At 42.7% G+C, this 16,003-nt stretch overlaps 1 protein-coding gene across 1 annotated transcript; it reads right to left on the bottom strand.

Annotated features, from left to right (window-relative positions):
• On the bottom strand, nucleotides 1–15,239 carry slc25a24l (solute carrier family 25 member 24, like). Its single transcript, XM_082174043.1, has 10 exons — nucleotides 14,961–15,239; nucleotides 14,713–14,839; nucleotides 13,367–13,454; nucleotides 12,984–13,095; nucleotides 12,323–12,481; nucleotides 9,804–9,941; nucleotides 9,619–9,726; nucleotides 8,024–8,191; nucleotides 7,719–7,857; nucleotides 1–797 (listed from the first exon to the last, which is right to left on the bottom strand). The coding sequence occupies exons 1-10, from the start codon at nucleotides 15,081–15,083 to the stop codon at nucleotides 607–609; spliced, it is 1,353 nt and encodes a 450-aa protein (XP_082030169.1). The 5' UTR covers nucleotides 15,084–15,239; the 3' UTR covers nucleotides 1–606.
• Nucleotides 15,240–16,003: the final 764 nt, after the last annotated feature.

The following is a 16,003-nucleotide window of genomic DNA, read 5'->3' as shown; positions in this document are numbered from 1 at the left end:
GGGATGTTTAAATATTGCCAATTGTAGATTTTTATTACAGTTTGTAACACTGTGAATATTTCCCTTCTCCTGCAAGTTCAAATTTTCTTAATACATAATTAGATAAAAAGGAAAAGCAACAATTTAAACGTATGCACAGAAGTCTAAATGCAACAAGTTAAACTTACTCACAGCGAAATTAATATTTGCACATATTCCGCAGAGGTGTCTCAAGACTTTAGTGACGTCCAGGGCTTAGATACAAATTATAAAGAAAAAAAACACTTTTTCACTTTACCACCTGTGTCATAATTAAGTACATCATATAGCACCAAGCAAATAATGATTTTTGATGTCAGGAAGGTTGGTAACATGATTAACATTTCATGACATAAAAACATATGGTTGCAGACTTTAAAATATTAACCCAAATGACAACAAGGATGAACAAAATACTGATATGGTGCTTGTGTACTTGTTAAAAGGCTCAGATATCAAAAACTGACACAATATACTCATAGTCATATGTTATCACCATAACATTGGGTAACACAAGAATGTATGTGATCTGAATTAATTCAAATAAATAAAAACCAATCAAAAAAACATTGACTCAAAACCATTATTCTACATTATGGACAATGAAGAAAGCAATGTCTCAAATTTTGAGGTCAGGGTGTAATTCAGCAAAGCACAAGGAACAGCTCTCACAAAGCTAGCACCCATCCCATTATAAAAACCTCGGACTCCATTTTTCTCATAGATTCCGACAAGTCCTTGAAGAGCATCCGCAGTCTTCTGTGAGGTCGAACAGAAAGCTGAGATTGTGAGAGAAAAGACAACAACACAGTGATCAAATTACAGATATATTTAGTAAATGCCTAAGAGATTCACAAGACAAATACTGATACATTCACGCAGTCTGAGATGAACGTATCCTGCATAAGAACATTTAGCTAATGTCCCAATTAAGTTATGAAAACGTTATTTCTGAATGTTTAATTTAGTCAGTTTAGTTTGTTTAAATGCTTTAAAAACGTGTTTTTTTATTTATTTTTTTATAATTATGAACGTTAAAGTTCCCATGAAATCAAAATGGACGTTATTTGGCTTTTAGTATGAATATGGTAGCCTAAGGTTATCTATAAGCTAGTGTGCTCCAAAACAACGACAAAGATATAAGCGTTCAAAACGCCTCGGTTACGACTGTAACCTCGGTTCCCTGAAGAGGGAACGAGCGTTGCGTCGAAATTGACGCTATGGGGAACGCTTTGCGTGATGACGTCTTGAAGCACATGTAAAATCAGTCCAATGGTGAGGCGGAACGTCAGAGGCGGGTGACGTCACGTACCAGGAAGCTATAAAAGCCAGCCCGAAACAGAAAACGAAAGCTTCGTAGAGTCTGAAGTCGTGCTGACAGGCATGAAGGAGATATGGCAAGGTGACGCAACGCTCGTTCCCTCTTCAGGGAACCGAGGTTACAGTCGTAACCGAGGCGTTCCCTTTCAAGGGAACTCGCGTTGCGTCGAAATTGACGCTATGGGGAACGTCTATACCAACGCCACCATAGCTACAAATGTCTGTCCTGTGTGAAATCAAGTGAGCAGCACTAGGAAGACAAAACCTGAGACCCTGGAGTAGAGTCTAGGTCTAAAGAGTAGAACCTGACGAAGGTGTGCAGTGAGGTCCAGCCTGCCGCATCACAAACGTCCTGTAAAGATACCCCTGATAAAAGGGCCTTAGAGGCCGCCATACTCCTAGTAGAGTGCGACCGGACAGCCAAAGGAGAAGGCTGCCCAGCCGCCTCATAAGCAAGTGAGATAGCCTCAACCACCCACTTGCTCATCCTTTGCTTAGACACTGGACCTCCCTTGTTAGGGGACCCAAAGCATACAAACAATTGATCGCTTTTACGCCACAGGGCAGCTCTGTGGACATAAGCGTCTAACGCCCGAACAGGGCAAAGCAAATTATTCGCCTCCTGGTCCACATTTTGAAAAGGAGGAGGACAGAAGGCCTGCAGAACAATAGGTCTAGCCACATTAGTGGGGACCTTGGGGATATAACCTGGTCTAGGATGAAGAAAAGCTTTAACCATACCCGGAGCAAACTCCAAGCATGACGGAGCAACCGACAATGCTTGGAGATCCCCTATTCTCTTGAGAGAAGAAATGGCGAGAAGGAACAGAGCTTTCAGAGTTAGGAATTTCTCAGGAACCTCCTCGATGGGCTCAAATGGGGCCAGGGAAAGGCCTTGCAGCGCAATGGACAAATCCCAAGGTGGCACCCTAGAGCGAACTGCAGGCCTCAGCCTCCAAGTGCCACGAAGGAAACAAGATACCAGAGGGTCTTTCCCCACAGACATTCCACCCAAAGGAATGTGGTAAGCACCTATAGCCGCCACATAAACCTTTAAAGTGGACGGGGTCAGACCTGCAGTGAACCGGTCCTGCAGGAACTCCAGAACTGTACCAATTGGGCAGTTGACTGGATCCAACCGACGGTCACTACACCAAGAAGTGAACACTCTCCACTTCAGGGCATAAAGTTTCCTCGTGGAGGGAGCTCTGGACTGTAGAATGGTCTCAACAACCTCAGTTGAGAGACCTGACTCTATGAGCTGGGCCCCCTCAGAGGCCAAGCCCACAGGTTGCACAGTTCCGGTCGGGGGTGAAAAATCGAGCCCCCTGCTTGGGACAGAAGGTCCCTCCTGACAGGAAGCTCCAGAGGATGCCCGTCGAGGAGGGACACAAGATCGGGAAACCATACTCTTCCCGGCCAGCGCGGGGCTATAAGAAGCAGGCAAACCCGGTCCCTGCGAACTCTCTCCAGAACTCCCGGGAGCAGAGCAACTGGGGGAAAGGCGTACAGACGTAGCCTCGGCCACGTCTGTACCATAGCATCCAGTCCCAGAGGAGCTGGATGCGTGAGGGAGAACCAAAGTGGACAGTGAGACGTCTCTCGAGACGCAAACAGATCCACTTGTGCTTGGCCAAACTCCCTCCATATCAGCTCCACCACCTCGGGGTGGAGCCTCCATTCCCCGGGCCTCGGCCCCTGTCTCGACAGAGTGTCTGCTCCTATATTCTGGACCCCGGGGATGTAGGCTGCCCTGAGTGACAGCAACTTCCCCTGGGACCACAAGAGGATATGGCGTGCCAGATTGGATAATGGGCGCGAGCGCAAACCCCCTTGGTGGTTGATATAGGCGACTACCGACGTGTTCGGAGATGGTGTCCCCTGAGATCTGTGATAAAGCTCCTCAGAGCCCGGAAAACAGCTAACATCTCTAGCCGATTGATATGCCAGGAACGATGATGGTCTTCCCACAGACCTTGAGATGAGCGACCCTCTAGGATCGCTCCCCAACCCGTGAGGGAAGCATCCGTCGTTAGCAGTTTGCGACGACAAGGAGCTCCCAGCACTGGGCCCTGGGACAGGAACCAAGGTTTCTTCCACATAACCAAGGCACGTAGGCATCGCCGCGTGACCTTGATTGTGCGAAATGGGTTGCCCCTCGGGGAAAACCCCCTGGTCCTGAGCCACCACTGCAGGGGCCTCATGTGCAGTAGTCCAAAAGGTATCACGTTGGAAGCTGCTGCCATGAGACCCAACAGTCTCTGGAACTGTTTGACAGTGAGTAGCTGGCCTAGCTTTACACTTTTCACAGCTGCAAGGATGGAATCTATCCGTGGCGGTGACAGGCGCGCCTGCATCGACACTGAATCCCAAACCACGCCTAAAAAAGTGGTCCTCTGAAGTGGAGAAAGCACACTCTTCTTGGCGTTCAGCCGTAACCCCAGCTCTTTCATATGGGCGAGGACGACATCTCAATGCCGAATCGCCAACTGATGCGACTGAGCTAAAATCAACCAATCGTCGATGTAGTTCAATATGCGAATACCCTGAAGGCGCAAGGGCGCCAGAGCTGCATCCACGCATTTGGTGAAAGTGCGGGGTGATAAAGCCAGGCCGAATGGAAGAACTCGATATTGGTATGCTTTGCCCCCGAAAGCAAACCTCAGGAACTTCCAATGACACGGACGGATGGAAATATGGAAATATGCGTCCTTGAGATCTATCGTGACAAACCAGTCCTCGGACCTGATCTGTGGCACGATTTGTCTCAATGTTAACATTTTGAACTTGAGCTGCATGACTGACTCGTTCAGAACTCGAAGATCTAAAATGGGACGCAATCCCCCGTCCTTCTTTGGAACTATGAAGTACCGGCTGTAAAACCCGGTTTCCCTGTTGGAGGGAGGTACATATTCTATGGCCCCTTTCTCTAACAGAGTGTTTACTTCCTGTTCCATAACCAGAACCTGCTCGGGGCCCACCACTGTGGGCAGGACCCCCATAAACCGAGGTGGACGTTTCTTGAATTGTATCTGATACCCTTTTTCCACGGTCTGCAGGACCCAACGAGAAACATTTGACAGTAGCTTCCACGCTGTCAAAGATTCTACTAGAGGTACCAGCCTCTCGAGACTGGTTTCTGGATTGTGTTGCTGTTGAGTAGTCGGTTCGTCGCCCTGTAACGGCGCACCGGCAGGGAACGACCGAACAGACTGCTCTAGCACCCTCCTCAGAGGGGGCGGGCATCCCGAGGCCACTACGTTTCCGGGTGGACCTTGAGATATGTGCTCGCCGGAGACCGCTGCGCCCTGAAACACCGGAGGCGGCAGGGTTGGCAGACCGGTCCCCTGAGGGCACCGAAGAGAGACGGGCACCGTAAAACGAGGTGTTGACCGCTCTGCTTCGGGGGGGACTACCCTCACTTGTCCTGAACCCTCGGACGTCAGGACTTTTTCCCAGCAGCCTTCTTGGCGGTAATAACGGTCCGCAGATCCGTTTTACCCCTCGAAGACTGCTGGGTTTGAGAGCGCCCTCCGTGTCCCCGAGATTTTTGTGGGGGAGCACGGGAGGAAACGCTCTGTTTCTGAGTGGCACGGTGCTCAGCGCTCTTTTTAGAGGAGTGAGGCTGCTCCAGCTCAGCAGCCTCATAGAGAGAACGGCGGGGGAGAAGTTTCTGAAGTGCAGCTGCCTGTTTTGAAGCTTCTTGAGATTTTGCTACAGCACTATTAACTGCATCTCCAAATAAACCTTCAGTGGAAACCGGTGCATCCAAAAGAACATGTTTTTCTTTGTCCTTTATATCACTTAGGTTGAGCCACAGATGCCTCTCAGTGGCCACCAGGGCTGCCACAGAGCGGCCGATGGATTTAACCGTCTCCTTGGTGGCCCTGAGAGACAAATCTGTGGCTCTACGCAGTTCGGACACAGTATCGGGACCAATACCCCCGCCCTCTACAAAATCACCCAATAATTCTGCCTGGTATGCTTGCATTAGGGACATAGTGTGCAAACATGCTGCAGCTTGGCCGGCGGCGGCATAAGCTTTATGAACCAGGGAAGATGTAAATTTTACTGGCTTGGATGGAAGTGCAGGAGCCTTCAGAGAAGATGCCGTTGCTGGAGAGAGATAGCTCGCGAGCGTCTCTTCCACCTTCGGCATCTCCCCATAACCATGCTCTTTATAATTGTGAATGGATGAATAGTGAGATGTTTGTGCAGTATACACTCTATATGACACTGGTTTCCCCCACGATCTCGACACCTCGGTGTGGAGATCGGGGAAAAACGGAAGACTCCTGCGCTGAGGCTGTGCACGAGATGGCAGGAAACGTTCGTCGAGCTTGCTTTTCGAACGAACGCCCTGCCTATCTTCTGGCCACTCAATAGATAATCGCTCGACAGCTCTTGTTACAACATCAAGCAATTCCTCAACGCATGAGACTGAGGTGGCGAATCCTCAGACTCAGCGTCAACACTAACAACATCCAACTCCTCAGAGCTGGACAATTGCAGTGTTGGTGCCTCCATCGGGGCGGAAGAAACCGCAGCGCGTGCTTCCGAACCCTGATGAGAGGCACTGGGTCTATCAGAAGGAGACTGAGATAAGGCAGAGCCCGTCTCAGCATCCACTGATAGATCCATTTGCGAACCCCAGGTCTGTGATCGAGAGCCCTGGGGAACGCGATCCTGAGCGCTCTGGAAGAACGCCAGGCGGGATCGGAGCGTACGCAAAGGCAGCGCGTCACAATGCTCACAGCCAGCACCCTCGAGTGCTGACTGGGCATGCTCCTCTCCCAAACAAACAACACAAAGGATGTGAGTGTCCCCACCCGTTAAATAACGCGGGCAGGGGTGCACACACAACCTATACTGCTGCTTGCTCGCCATACTGAATATATATATATATATATGATATAGACAGACAACACCAAATATACAGAGACAGATTTCACACAGAGCGCAACTGAAGACTCAGAAAGCTTTCGTTTTCTGTTTCGGGCTGGCTTTTATAGCTTCCTGGTACGTGACGTCACCCGCCTCTGACGTTCCGCCACACCATTGGACTGATTTTACATGTGCTTCAAAACGTCATCACGCAAAGCGTTCCCCATAGCGTCAATTTCGACGCAACGCGAGTTCCCTTGAAAGGGAACTTAGTCTCTTAAGGCCTATTTATACTTCTGCGTCGAACTGCCGCCGTAGCTACGTCGTAGGCTGTGTGTAGCGCGCGTACCCTTCGGCGTACCCTGACGTGCACCTCTCCAAAAATGTAACAACGCGTCAATTCTACGCGGACACAAGCGCTGTGATTGGTCTGCCAGAACCCCTCCCTCCGGGTTTCACATGCTCCCTAGGTGCGCGTCAACGCGGACAACAACGCAGAAGTATAAATTAAAACCAACACGTTGCCTACGGTGTATAGGCTCCGGCGTAGGTCCGACGCAGAAGTATAATGAGGCCTTTACTTCCATCAATATGGATCAATGATTTTGATGACATCACTCTGCACCTCAGCTTCTCATCAGATTTTCTGTCCAATCAAATGCTCTCTAGAATCTAAAGTGTCCCTCCCCTTACACTATAAATAGACGCTGAAGCTGCCGCTAAAATCTGTCACTTGTTCACACAAAATTACTATTTTCTACATGGTGAATGGCATATAGTGCACTATAAAGGTGATAGGGAACGATTCAGACAGTGTAAATATGCTTTCCATTGGGGCGAAGGAACGCTATTGGCTATTTAAAAAGGGGAGGGGCTGTTCGATATGTCCCGCCCTGTCTTCCTGTTTCAGTGGAAATGACATCAACACATTGAATAATGCTGTGCGTTTCACGGCACTTCAGTGGGCCTTTAATGGAACATTCTTTTTTTATCATTCTTCAACATTATGGGAACATTACTTTTGAAACCAGCAGTAACATATAAAAAATGTTAGACAAATGCTCAACTTAATTTCAGAAAAAAAGTTCCATGAGAAAGGTATAAAGTTTTTTTGTACTGATGTTTTGAGAACAATAGAACATAGAATAGATCACTTTTAACGAACATTCTATTAACGTTTGTTCATAACTTTGAAAGAGACCTTAGCAGAACGTTAGTCAAAGGTCTGAGAACATTTCCTGTCAGTTAGGATTCTGATGCTGTGTTAATTAATTTAGTATTAATTTAATACTGTGAAGCTGCTTTGATACAATCTGTATTGTGAAAAGCGCTATACAAATATACTTGACTTGACTTGACTTAATGCAGACTGATACAAATTTGCCAGATTGTACAGCACAGATATTAATTATTAAAAGGCAAAAGCCTTGGAATGCATTTTTATTGATAAAGGAAAACGTTGATGAAAGTAATTATCAGTTCGGGTTAACGTTCACCTTGAGCTTGCTGTTGTGTTCTAATGACAGCAAGTGGGTAACTGGTGGCCTGTCCCGATGCAAATGCAGCAAAACTGAAGAGGAACAGCTTGGAGTCACTGACTTGCTCTGGATCCTGTCTTGCCCAGCTCATAATTGACTGCAAGAGGAGAAAGGTTTCATGTTAAAGACTGATGACTTTAAATTTAGTGAGAAGCAAATAAAAGTTGCAGCTTGCCCATGCCACACTGCCTGAAAGTAAAAGCAGTTTTGTAGTTTGTCTCTTATTGATTGAATACTCAGATACGTCCTCTCCTCTCGAATACCTGATGCACTGCACATTCCACTCCAGCATAAGGTATCATGCAGAGTATGCTGGGTTTGAACCCTCGGTAGAAAGCTGCCACAGACTCGTTCTGGTAAATCAGCTTGGCACATCCCAGTACTCCGTTGTAGGTGCCGGCAGGCTGGAGATTGAGTCTCACTTTCAGCACCTGCCGTTAGAAAAACAAAAACGTTAATAACTGGGGTTACTCTAATAAGTTCTGAATGTTAACTACAACTTAGTTTGCATTGTTGATGAAATATTACTAAAATGGAAAGTACTTGTACTGTATGTATGAATTCTCATAATTGCAACTTTATATCTTGTAATTCACAGTTGCGACTTACTATTGTGACTATTTCTCATAACTTTTTTCATAATTGTGACTATATATCTCACAATGTCACTTTACCTCACATTTCTAATAATTGTGAGTTGAAATGGCATATTGTAACTTAATATTTTGCAATTGTGGCTTTATTTCTTGCAACAGCAACTTTATTTATTGTAATTATAGCAGTAACACTTTACAATAAGGTTTCCTTAGCTAACTGCATTAGTTAACATGAACTAAGAATGAACAATAGTTCGACAGCATTTAATAATCTTAGTTAATGTTAATTTCAACATTTACTAATACATTATTCAAATCAAAAGTTGCATTTGTTAACATTAGTTAATGCACTGTGAAGTAACATGAATAAACAATGAACAGATGTGTTTTTATAAACTTGTTTAGTTCATGTTAGTTAATAATACATTAACTAATGTTAACAAATGAAACCTAAACCTTATTGTAAAGTGTTACCATTTTTATACCTCAAATTAGGCTACATTTTAATCTTTATGTCACAATCAGTGTTATTTTAGTATCATTGAGACTATTGGTTTATTTATTTTGAAATAAACTGAATTTGAATTTTAGTTAAGTCTTATGTCTTAAGTCTTAAATGTTGCTGGTTAAATAATGGTTTTTTTTTTTGTTGTTGTTGTTGTTTTTTGGCCATTTTTATTATTTAATATGTCTTATATGTTTTATTAATTTTTATTTTAGCTTTGGTTTTAGTTGTTTTAATACATCAAGATAAACTAAATGAAAATGAGAAACTAGCTGAAATAAAATTAAAGTTCTTTATGATTTTATTTTAGTTAAGGTTCATTTTATTTCAAGTAGGATTTTTTTTTTTATGGTTTTAGTTTTAGTTAGCTATAATAACCCTGGGTCCCTCGCCACAATTACGACAATTATTATCATTTTATTTTTTTAATCTGAGGCAGAAATTTTGCCATTTATTTATGCATTTAGCCATTATATACAAGGCAACAAGTTCGTGTGACAAAATTACATTTGCCATTATACATTTTGGGAGCATGAAATTGATACAATACAAAGATAAAAAATCAGTTATACGCATCTTTTGCTCTTCATGTTGTTGTATTAGCACTAAAAAAAAGCTTTGCCTGTCTTTGCCGGAAAGTAAAGAAGGGAGAAAGAAAATTTTAATTACACAAGGTGTATTGTTCTCTGAAAAACGACATATTTGACAGATAACACCTAACAGTAAGGAGCTCCAACCTGTTGTGTCACTGTGATACCTCTAAGGGGTAGAACACAGCATGTGCCACAGCCCCTGACACACAGCCCAGTCCAAACCTCTGATGGACCGACAGACTTTCCCTCTCGCCCAGAGTGGACATCCTCATCTGTTGGGAGAGTGACAAAGAATGTTTGAACATCTGTGCACATGTGAGTGAATGCTTGTGCATGTTTGTGTGCTCACCTGGGCATAAATGAAGCACTGAAGCGTTGATTGTGGTGTTCCTTTAAGAACATTCACAGCATTTCCTTGCCACAAGGATCTAAAACCTCCAGTCTGCAGCTCTCGGAGTCCCAGAGACACAGCTTTGGATCCAAAAACCTATCCAGTATATTGCAATGTGTTAGGCTATTCTGTTAGATCTCACACACTCAGTTTTACAAATAAAACATATGATATATACTCCTAATTTAAATGAAATACTAATATTCAGTATAATGTACTGCATTATCGCTTTGACTGCACTCACACTTTTGGATGAGAACCAAATCTTGAACTGAATTGAGCTGGATGACGACACTACTGTCTTCTGTAGAGCTGCTTAATGGCTTAATCGACTACTTAATAAGTGACCAATTTTGCAACATCGACACTGTGTAAAGTTCAGTTTTGGTGAAAACGGGCTTCAAAGTGCAAATTTTTGAAAACGATACTGTTATTGTTTCTGTGTAAACTACAAAACCACGAATTTGTGAAAACGATGGCGTCGGGCGCATGTGTATTACGTGCTCTGTTTAAAGCCACATGGTGTTTCTTTACAAACTGACATCGCCACCTACTGGCCTGGCAGCAGAATACAGCGTTTTAGTCGTTTTTTAGTCAGATCCGTGTGAACATGATCGGTTTGACAACTTATCGTCTGTATGCAAAGCTTTTTAAAAATGTTTTAGTACGTTATTGTTTAGTACGTATACCAGCTCTTTAGTTACTCTGTGTATATATTTATTCCTCAGTTTGAGTTGTTGAGTTGTTCAGACTAGATCTGCTCTGGTTCTGCTGATGCATGAGTGAAGGCTACTGCCGAAACATGCAAATGAATACAGGGAATAGGATACGAGCTGCTGCAAGGAAAGGCAGGTGGTGCTGGGGAAGAAGGAGGGCTAGGACAATTCCCATGGCATGCTGCACTAAGCTAAGCCAGCTCAAAGACTGAAAGCACAAAGCCGAGGCACAGCGGCGATCACAGTCATGGGGTTCGCAAATGTATCTATCAGTGTGCCTAGAGACGGGCCCAGCCTTATCCATGCCTTCACCTGATAGGTCCAGTGCCTTCTCTCAGGGTTTGGAAGCACGCGCTGCGGTTCCTTCCGCCCCGATTGAGGCACCGACACTAGAACTATCTAGTTCTGAGGAACTAGATGTTATAAGTGTCAACGCAAGAGATACTGAGATCTTGCCACCTCAGTCTTATGCGTTTGAGGAGCTGGTTGGGGTTGTAACAAAAGCAGTTGAAAGACTGAGTATTGACTGGCCAGCAGATAAGCAGGACGTTCATTCCAAAAGCAAGCTGGACGAATGCTTCCTACCATCAGGGTCACAACCTCAACGTCGGAGCCTACCGTTCTTCTCCGATCTCCACACCGGTTTCGTACAGAGTTTATAGTGCACAAACATCAAACTATTCCTCTATATCGAATTATAAAGAGCAAGGTTATGGGGAGATGCCAAAAGTGGAAGAGACGTTTGCGAGCTATCTCTCCCCCGAGGCGGCATCTTCCCTAAAGGCCCCGGCATTACCCACTAAGCCAGTCAGAACCACATCAAGCTTACTCAGCCGCTGGTCAGGCTGCAGCATGCCTTCACACCATGTCGCTGCTGCAGGCCTACCAAGCTGAGTTGTTAGGAGACATGGACAAGGGCGGGGGAATTGGTCCTGACATAATTTGCGAACTACGTCGAGCCACAGATTTATCTCTTAGGGCCGCTAAGGAGACGGCTAAATCCATCGGCCGCTCTATGGCAGCCCTGGTGGCCACTGAGAGGCATCTGTGGCTCAACCTAAGCAATATTAAAAAGAAGGACAACAATTTTCTTGTGGATGCGCCCCTGTCACCTTCTGGCCTCTTCTGCGACACTGTAAATGCAGTCGTCGAGAGGTTCCAGGAGGCAGCCAAGCAGGCGACCACTTTCCAGAAGCTCCTCCCCAGTCGCTCTCATGCCTCTGGGGCTGCTGATCGGGAGCAGCCCCAAACTTCTAAAGCCAGCTCCTCACACCGTGCCACCCAGAAGCAGAGCGTAGCCTCCCGTGCTCCCCCACAGAAAGGTTGGGGACAGGGAGGGCGCTCTCAGCCGCAGTCTTCGAGGGGTAAGACAGATCTGAGGACCGTCATTATCTCCAAGAAGGCTGGGGGGATGAGGTCCTGACACCCGAGGGCTCAGGCCAGTGAGGGCAGTCCCCCCCGAAGTGGAGCGGTCAACACCTCATTATCAGGTGCCCATCTCCCTTCGGTGTCCTCAGGGGACCGTTCTGCCAACACTGCCACCTCGTGTGCTTCAGGGCGCAGCGGTCTCTGGCAAGCACATATCTCAAAGTCCACCCAGAAACGTAGTGGCCTCGGGATGCCCGCCCCCTCCAAGGAGAGTTCTAAAGGTTGCATCTTTAGTTGTATACAACAACAACAACGCTTATACTTTAATTTCTTTGGATTTAATTAAACACATTTAAGTTAATTTAACAGCAAGTGGACAAAAATAAAAAATACCTGAAGTCGTGTCTTTAACAGGTCAATTGGTGCTGTCACAGTTCTGGACACTGCATCTGCCAAGCCTGCTGCCAGTATAAAATTCCCCCAGATTGACAGGTCAGTCTCGTCCTGGGTTAACTCAATAGACAAAGAGCGACTCTCTCCTACATCAAACACCTATAAGACAACATCCTTTTGATGACAATGAACAGTTCAGATTAAACGTACAGTATATGTGCAAAATCTTGAAGGAATTGTTTCGTTAAAATGACATTTTCCCCTCATTTACTCATGTCATAGTCTTTATGTAAAGTATGACTTTATGTATGACACAAAGATTTTTAGAATAATATCTTAGCTCTCAAGGTCCACACAATGCAAGTGAATGGTGACCAAAAGTTTGATACTCCAAAAAGCACATCAAGTATAAAAGTAATTCATATGGCTCCAATGGCATAATCAATGTCTCATGTCTCATACAGTATATAAGTTTTTTTTTTATTCCTTGATGGATCTACAGAGCTGAAATGGAAGTGTTCAGCAGAAGAAAGAAAGTCAAACACATCTTATATAGCACTGGGGTGAGTAAATAATGAGATAATTTCCCTTTTGGGTCAATTATTATTTTAAAGTTTGAAGGTATTTTAGAAATAAGTATTTAAAAGCTGAATTTTTTTACCAAGTTATGTTTCCAGGAAGATACTAATTCTCCAATGTTTTCTGCTGGGTTGATGATGACGTGCTGGAGGAATTCATCCCAGTCTACTGTCATAGAGTTGTCTTCATCCATCCTAATGACAATCAGAGTTTAATGTTAATAATAATAATCCAATCAATACAAATTCCTAAGCATTTCATTGATTTCATGCATTTAATATAAACTGTATCAGAACACAAGGTCTATTTAAGATTTACATAAATCTGTAGATGACAAGGTATCTGACTCCATACTACAAAAGCATGGAGTGATCTTGATGTGACATTTATTTTCTATGGCATTGTTACCAATGGAATAGAAATAAAATATTGCAAATGTGAAGGCAGCAGCATCATGTCTCTTACATTTGAATGATTCGTTTTGCATTGGGTTTTGATATGACCAATCCTAATTCCTTAAACAGAGTCATGATATCCTCCAGGTCAATTGCCCCTAATAAGAGGAAAGCATTTTCAATTCAATTCATATTTATTTATATAGCGCTTTTCACAATACATAACTTTTTCAAAGCAGCTTTACAGAAATGCATGTTTCTAATTACAGTTTTTTACAATCGCTAGGACACATTTCTCATTAGCCTATAGGTCACTTTTTCAAAACTCTTTACACAGTCTATGTGAGCTAAACTGTGGATCATTTATCATTGCTTTGGCACAAAATGCATTCACTAACTTTCAATTTACATGAATTCTTTTCTCACTTAAACACAAATACCACCAAAACTTTTGCACATGTTTATACACTTTTCAAAACAGTTGTTAAACTTACTGTAATGCAACGAAAATCAATCATGTTATCCCAAAACAAACGGATTAAGTAAACTTCAATTTTACATATATTTAAGTGGATTGAACACAATCAAGTAAAGTAAGGACAAAATGTACAGCAATTGTGTTGCTTTAGCTAATTTTTATTAAGCAATTTAAACAAGCGGCAAACATTTATTAAAATTTTTTTCAGTGTTATGATGGAACAAGCTTATTTTGAGTTTTGTTGGTCTGAGTGAGTTTTGAAGGAGAGATTAACTGTTTGGCCAAGATATCTTTTACAAAAGAAAACATTATATAATGCTCCTGTTGTTTGTGTTTTTTTTAGGTTGTTTTATGAGTGACAGTGTTTGTTGGGGGAAAACCTTTGCGAGTGTTATGGAAGAATGACTTGATTAGAGACATGAATGAAGTGTTTTGATAGATTTGGTGCATTTTGAATGTGAAATTAACTGCTATGCCAATATAAAAGTTGGTTAGGGACTGTGTGAAGAGATTTGAAAAAGTGACCTAAGTATTGAGAAACTTGTCCTATAGCGATTGTATATATATATATATATATATATATATATATATATATATATATATATATATATATATATATATATATATATATATAAAACTGTAAGATAGCGGTGACTATCAAAGTAATATCCGAATTGAAATGTGCAGTTCTAAGAAAATACAGATCATGTTACATCATGTACAAAATACAAAAATAGAATATCATTTAAATGTATATTGTAATAGGCTATATAAAAATAATATGATTAAAAAAAAAACACTGTTTTGGTAGCCTACTTTGTTTTGTAGTTGAGAGAATTGTACACCACTGCACAAATGCTAGTTCTACAGTAGCCCTACTGTAAGCTGTTTCAGTTAAAAAAATAAGAATGATAGAATATTTGTCACAGACAACTTACCACATTTATTTCTGTCAAGGGCATGAAAATCTATTTTCCATTTCTTCTCTCTGTCCATTATGTAAATAAGAAATTCCTCATAGCTTAGACGTCCATCCTCGTTTTGGTCATAATTTGACAAGATTGCCTGAACGAAAGAATTGTAGGCTGTTATTTGTTCACACAGAACATGATATCTCCAGATAGGCAGCATAAAAGAATGATTACTTGACATGATCTCTGCAATTGATATCAATGGAAAATCTTACTTGAACCTTTTCACACACTGGTTCCACACCTATCCTTCGCATTTCACTATGCAGCTCCTCACGAGATATAAAACCGTCTTTATTCCTGTCGAGTTTATCAAACAAACCGCGGAAGCTATCCATGATGTAAAAGACAAAAAGCTATTTAAATATAACGATTCATACGAGAAATAGTTTTAAGTAAGCTTACTACTTAATTTGTGGTCAGTTATTATATTTTGAGCTCATTAACGCTGAGTCATATCTCTGCCCGAGGATGGAGTTCAGTGCGGTGGTTAATCCTCCTCTTACCGGGAAATGTCGTGCAGTACCGAGGCTAACCAGCAGATGGAACTGCGGCGGTGTGTGTTACAGTGTTTTATTGCTTACACACACTTTTCTTCATTTCTCTCTACACACAATAACGCACACAAGATGCCAAACGTCACACATCTCTTGCAAAAGCAAACACTTCATTCAAAACTATTTTAACTATTTTAAAAATGGTGTTTTTGCACAGTAACTCAGCACACAAACCATCAAATGATTAGCCACGTACATGCCAAACTACACACAGATGTAAATAAATGTAAAACACTACTATCTTCTTGCATTGCTTGTTCATTGTGCAGTGCAGTGTACAGGAGTTTGTCACATGTACATGTAGGCCTATGTGCACAAATACACTGTCTGTATAGGACTACACGACTGATAAACTTTATAGTTCTTGAACTGAACTGAATAAATATAGCCTATACTGAAGTGACTTGAGCTGAATAATGACACTTTTGGCTTCTAGAGCTGTTTTACAGCAGAATTTGGACGTGTTACTATTGTGAAGCTGCTTTGAAACAATCTGTATTGTATAAAGTGCTATAGAAATAGAAGTAGGCATAGGCTACTTGACTTGTGCATTCAAAAAACAGAAATGCAAGGGTGATTTTTTTTTTTCTCAAAACATTGAGTTTTGATTTCTAAGTGATCAAATTAGGTATATTTACACTATAAACAGAAATGAAGAGTGTAAAAAAAAAAAATCTTTCTGAAAACAGTGAGGTTTAATT

The sequence above is a fragment of the Leuciscus leuciscus genome, assembly GCF_965113295.1.
Source record: "Leuciscus leuciscus genome assembly, chromosome: 6".
NCBI lineage: Eukaryota > Metazoa > Chordata > Actinopteri > Cypriniformes > Leuciscidae > Leuciscus > Leuciscus leuciscus.
This window is presented reverse-complemented; position numbering and strand designations above follow the sequence as displayed.

Coding starts and splice junctions, on each gene's coding strand:
- slc25a24l (XM_082174043.1), bottom strand. CDS start 15,083: ATGGATAGCTTCCGCGGTTTGTTTGATAAACTCGACAGGAATAAAGAC. Junction 14,840..14,960: donor CAGTGTGTGAAAAGGTTCAA/GTAAGATTTTCC, acceptor TCTTTCGTTCAG/GCAATCTTGTCAAATTATGA. Junction 13,096..13,366: donor GCAAAACGAATCATTCAAAT/GTAAGAGACATG, acceptor GATTGTCATTAG/GATGGATGAAGACAACTCTA.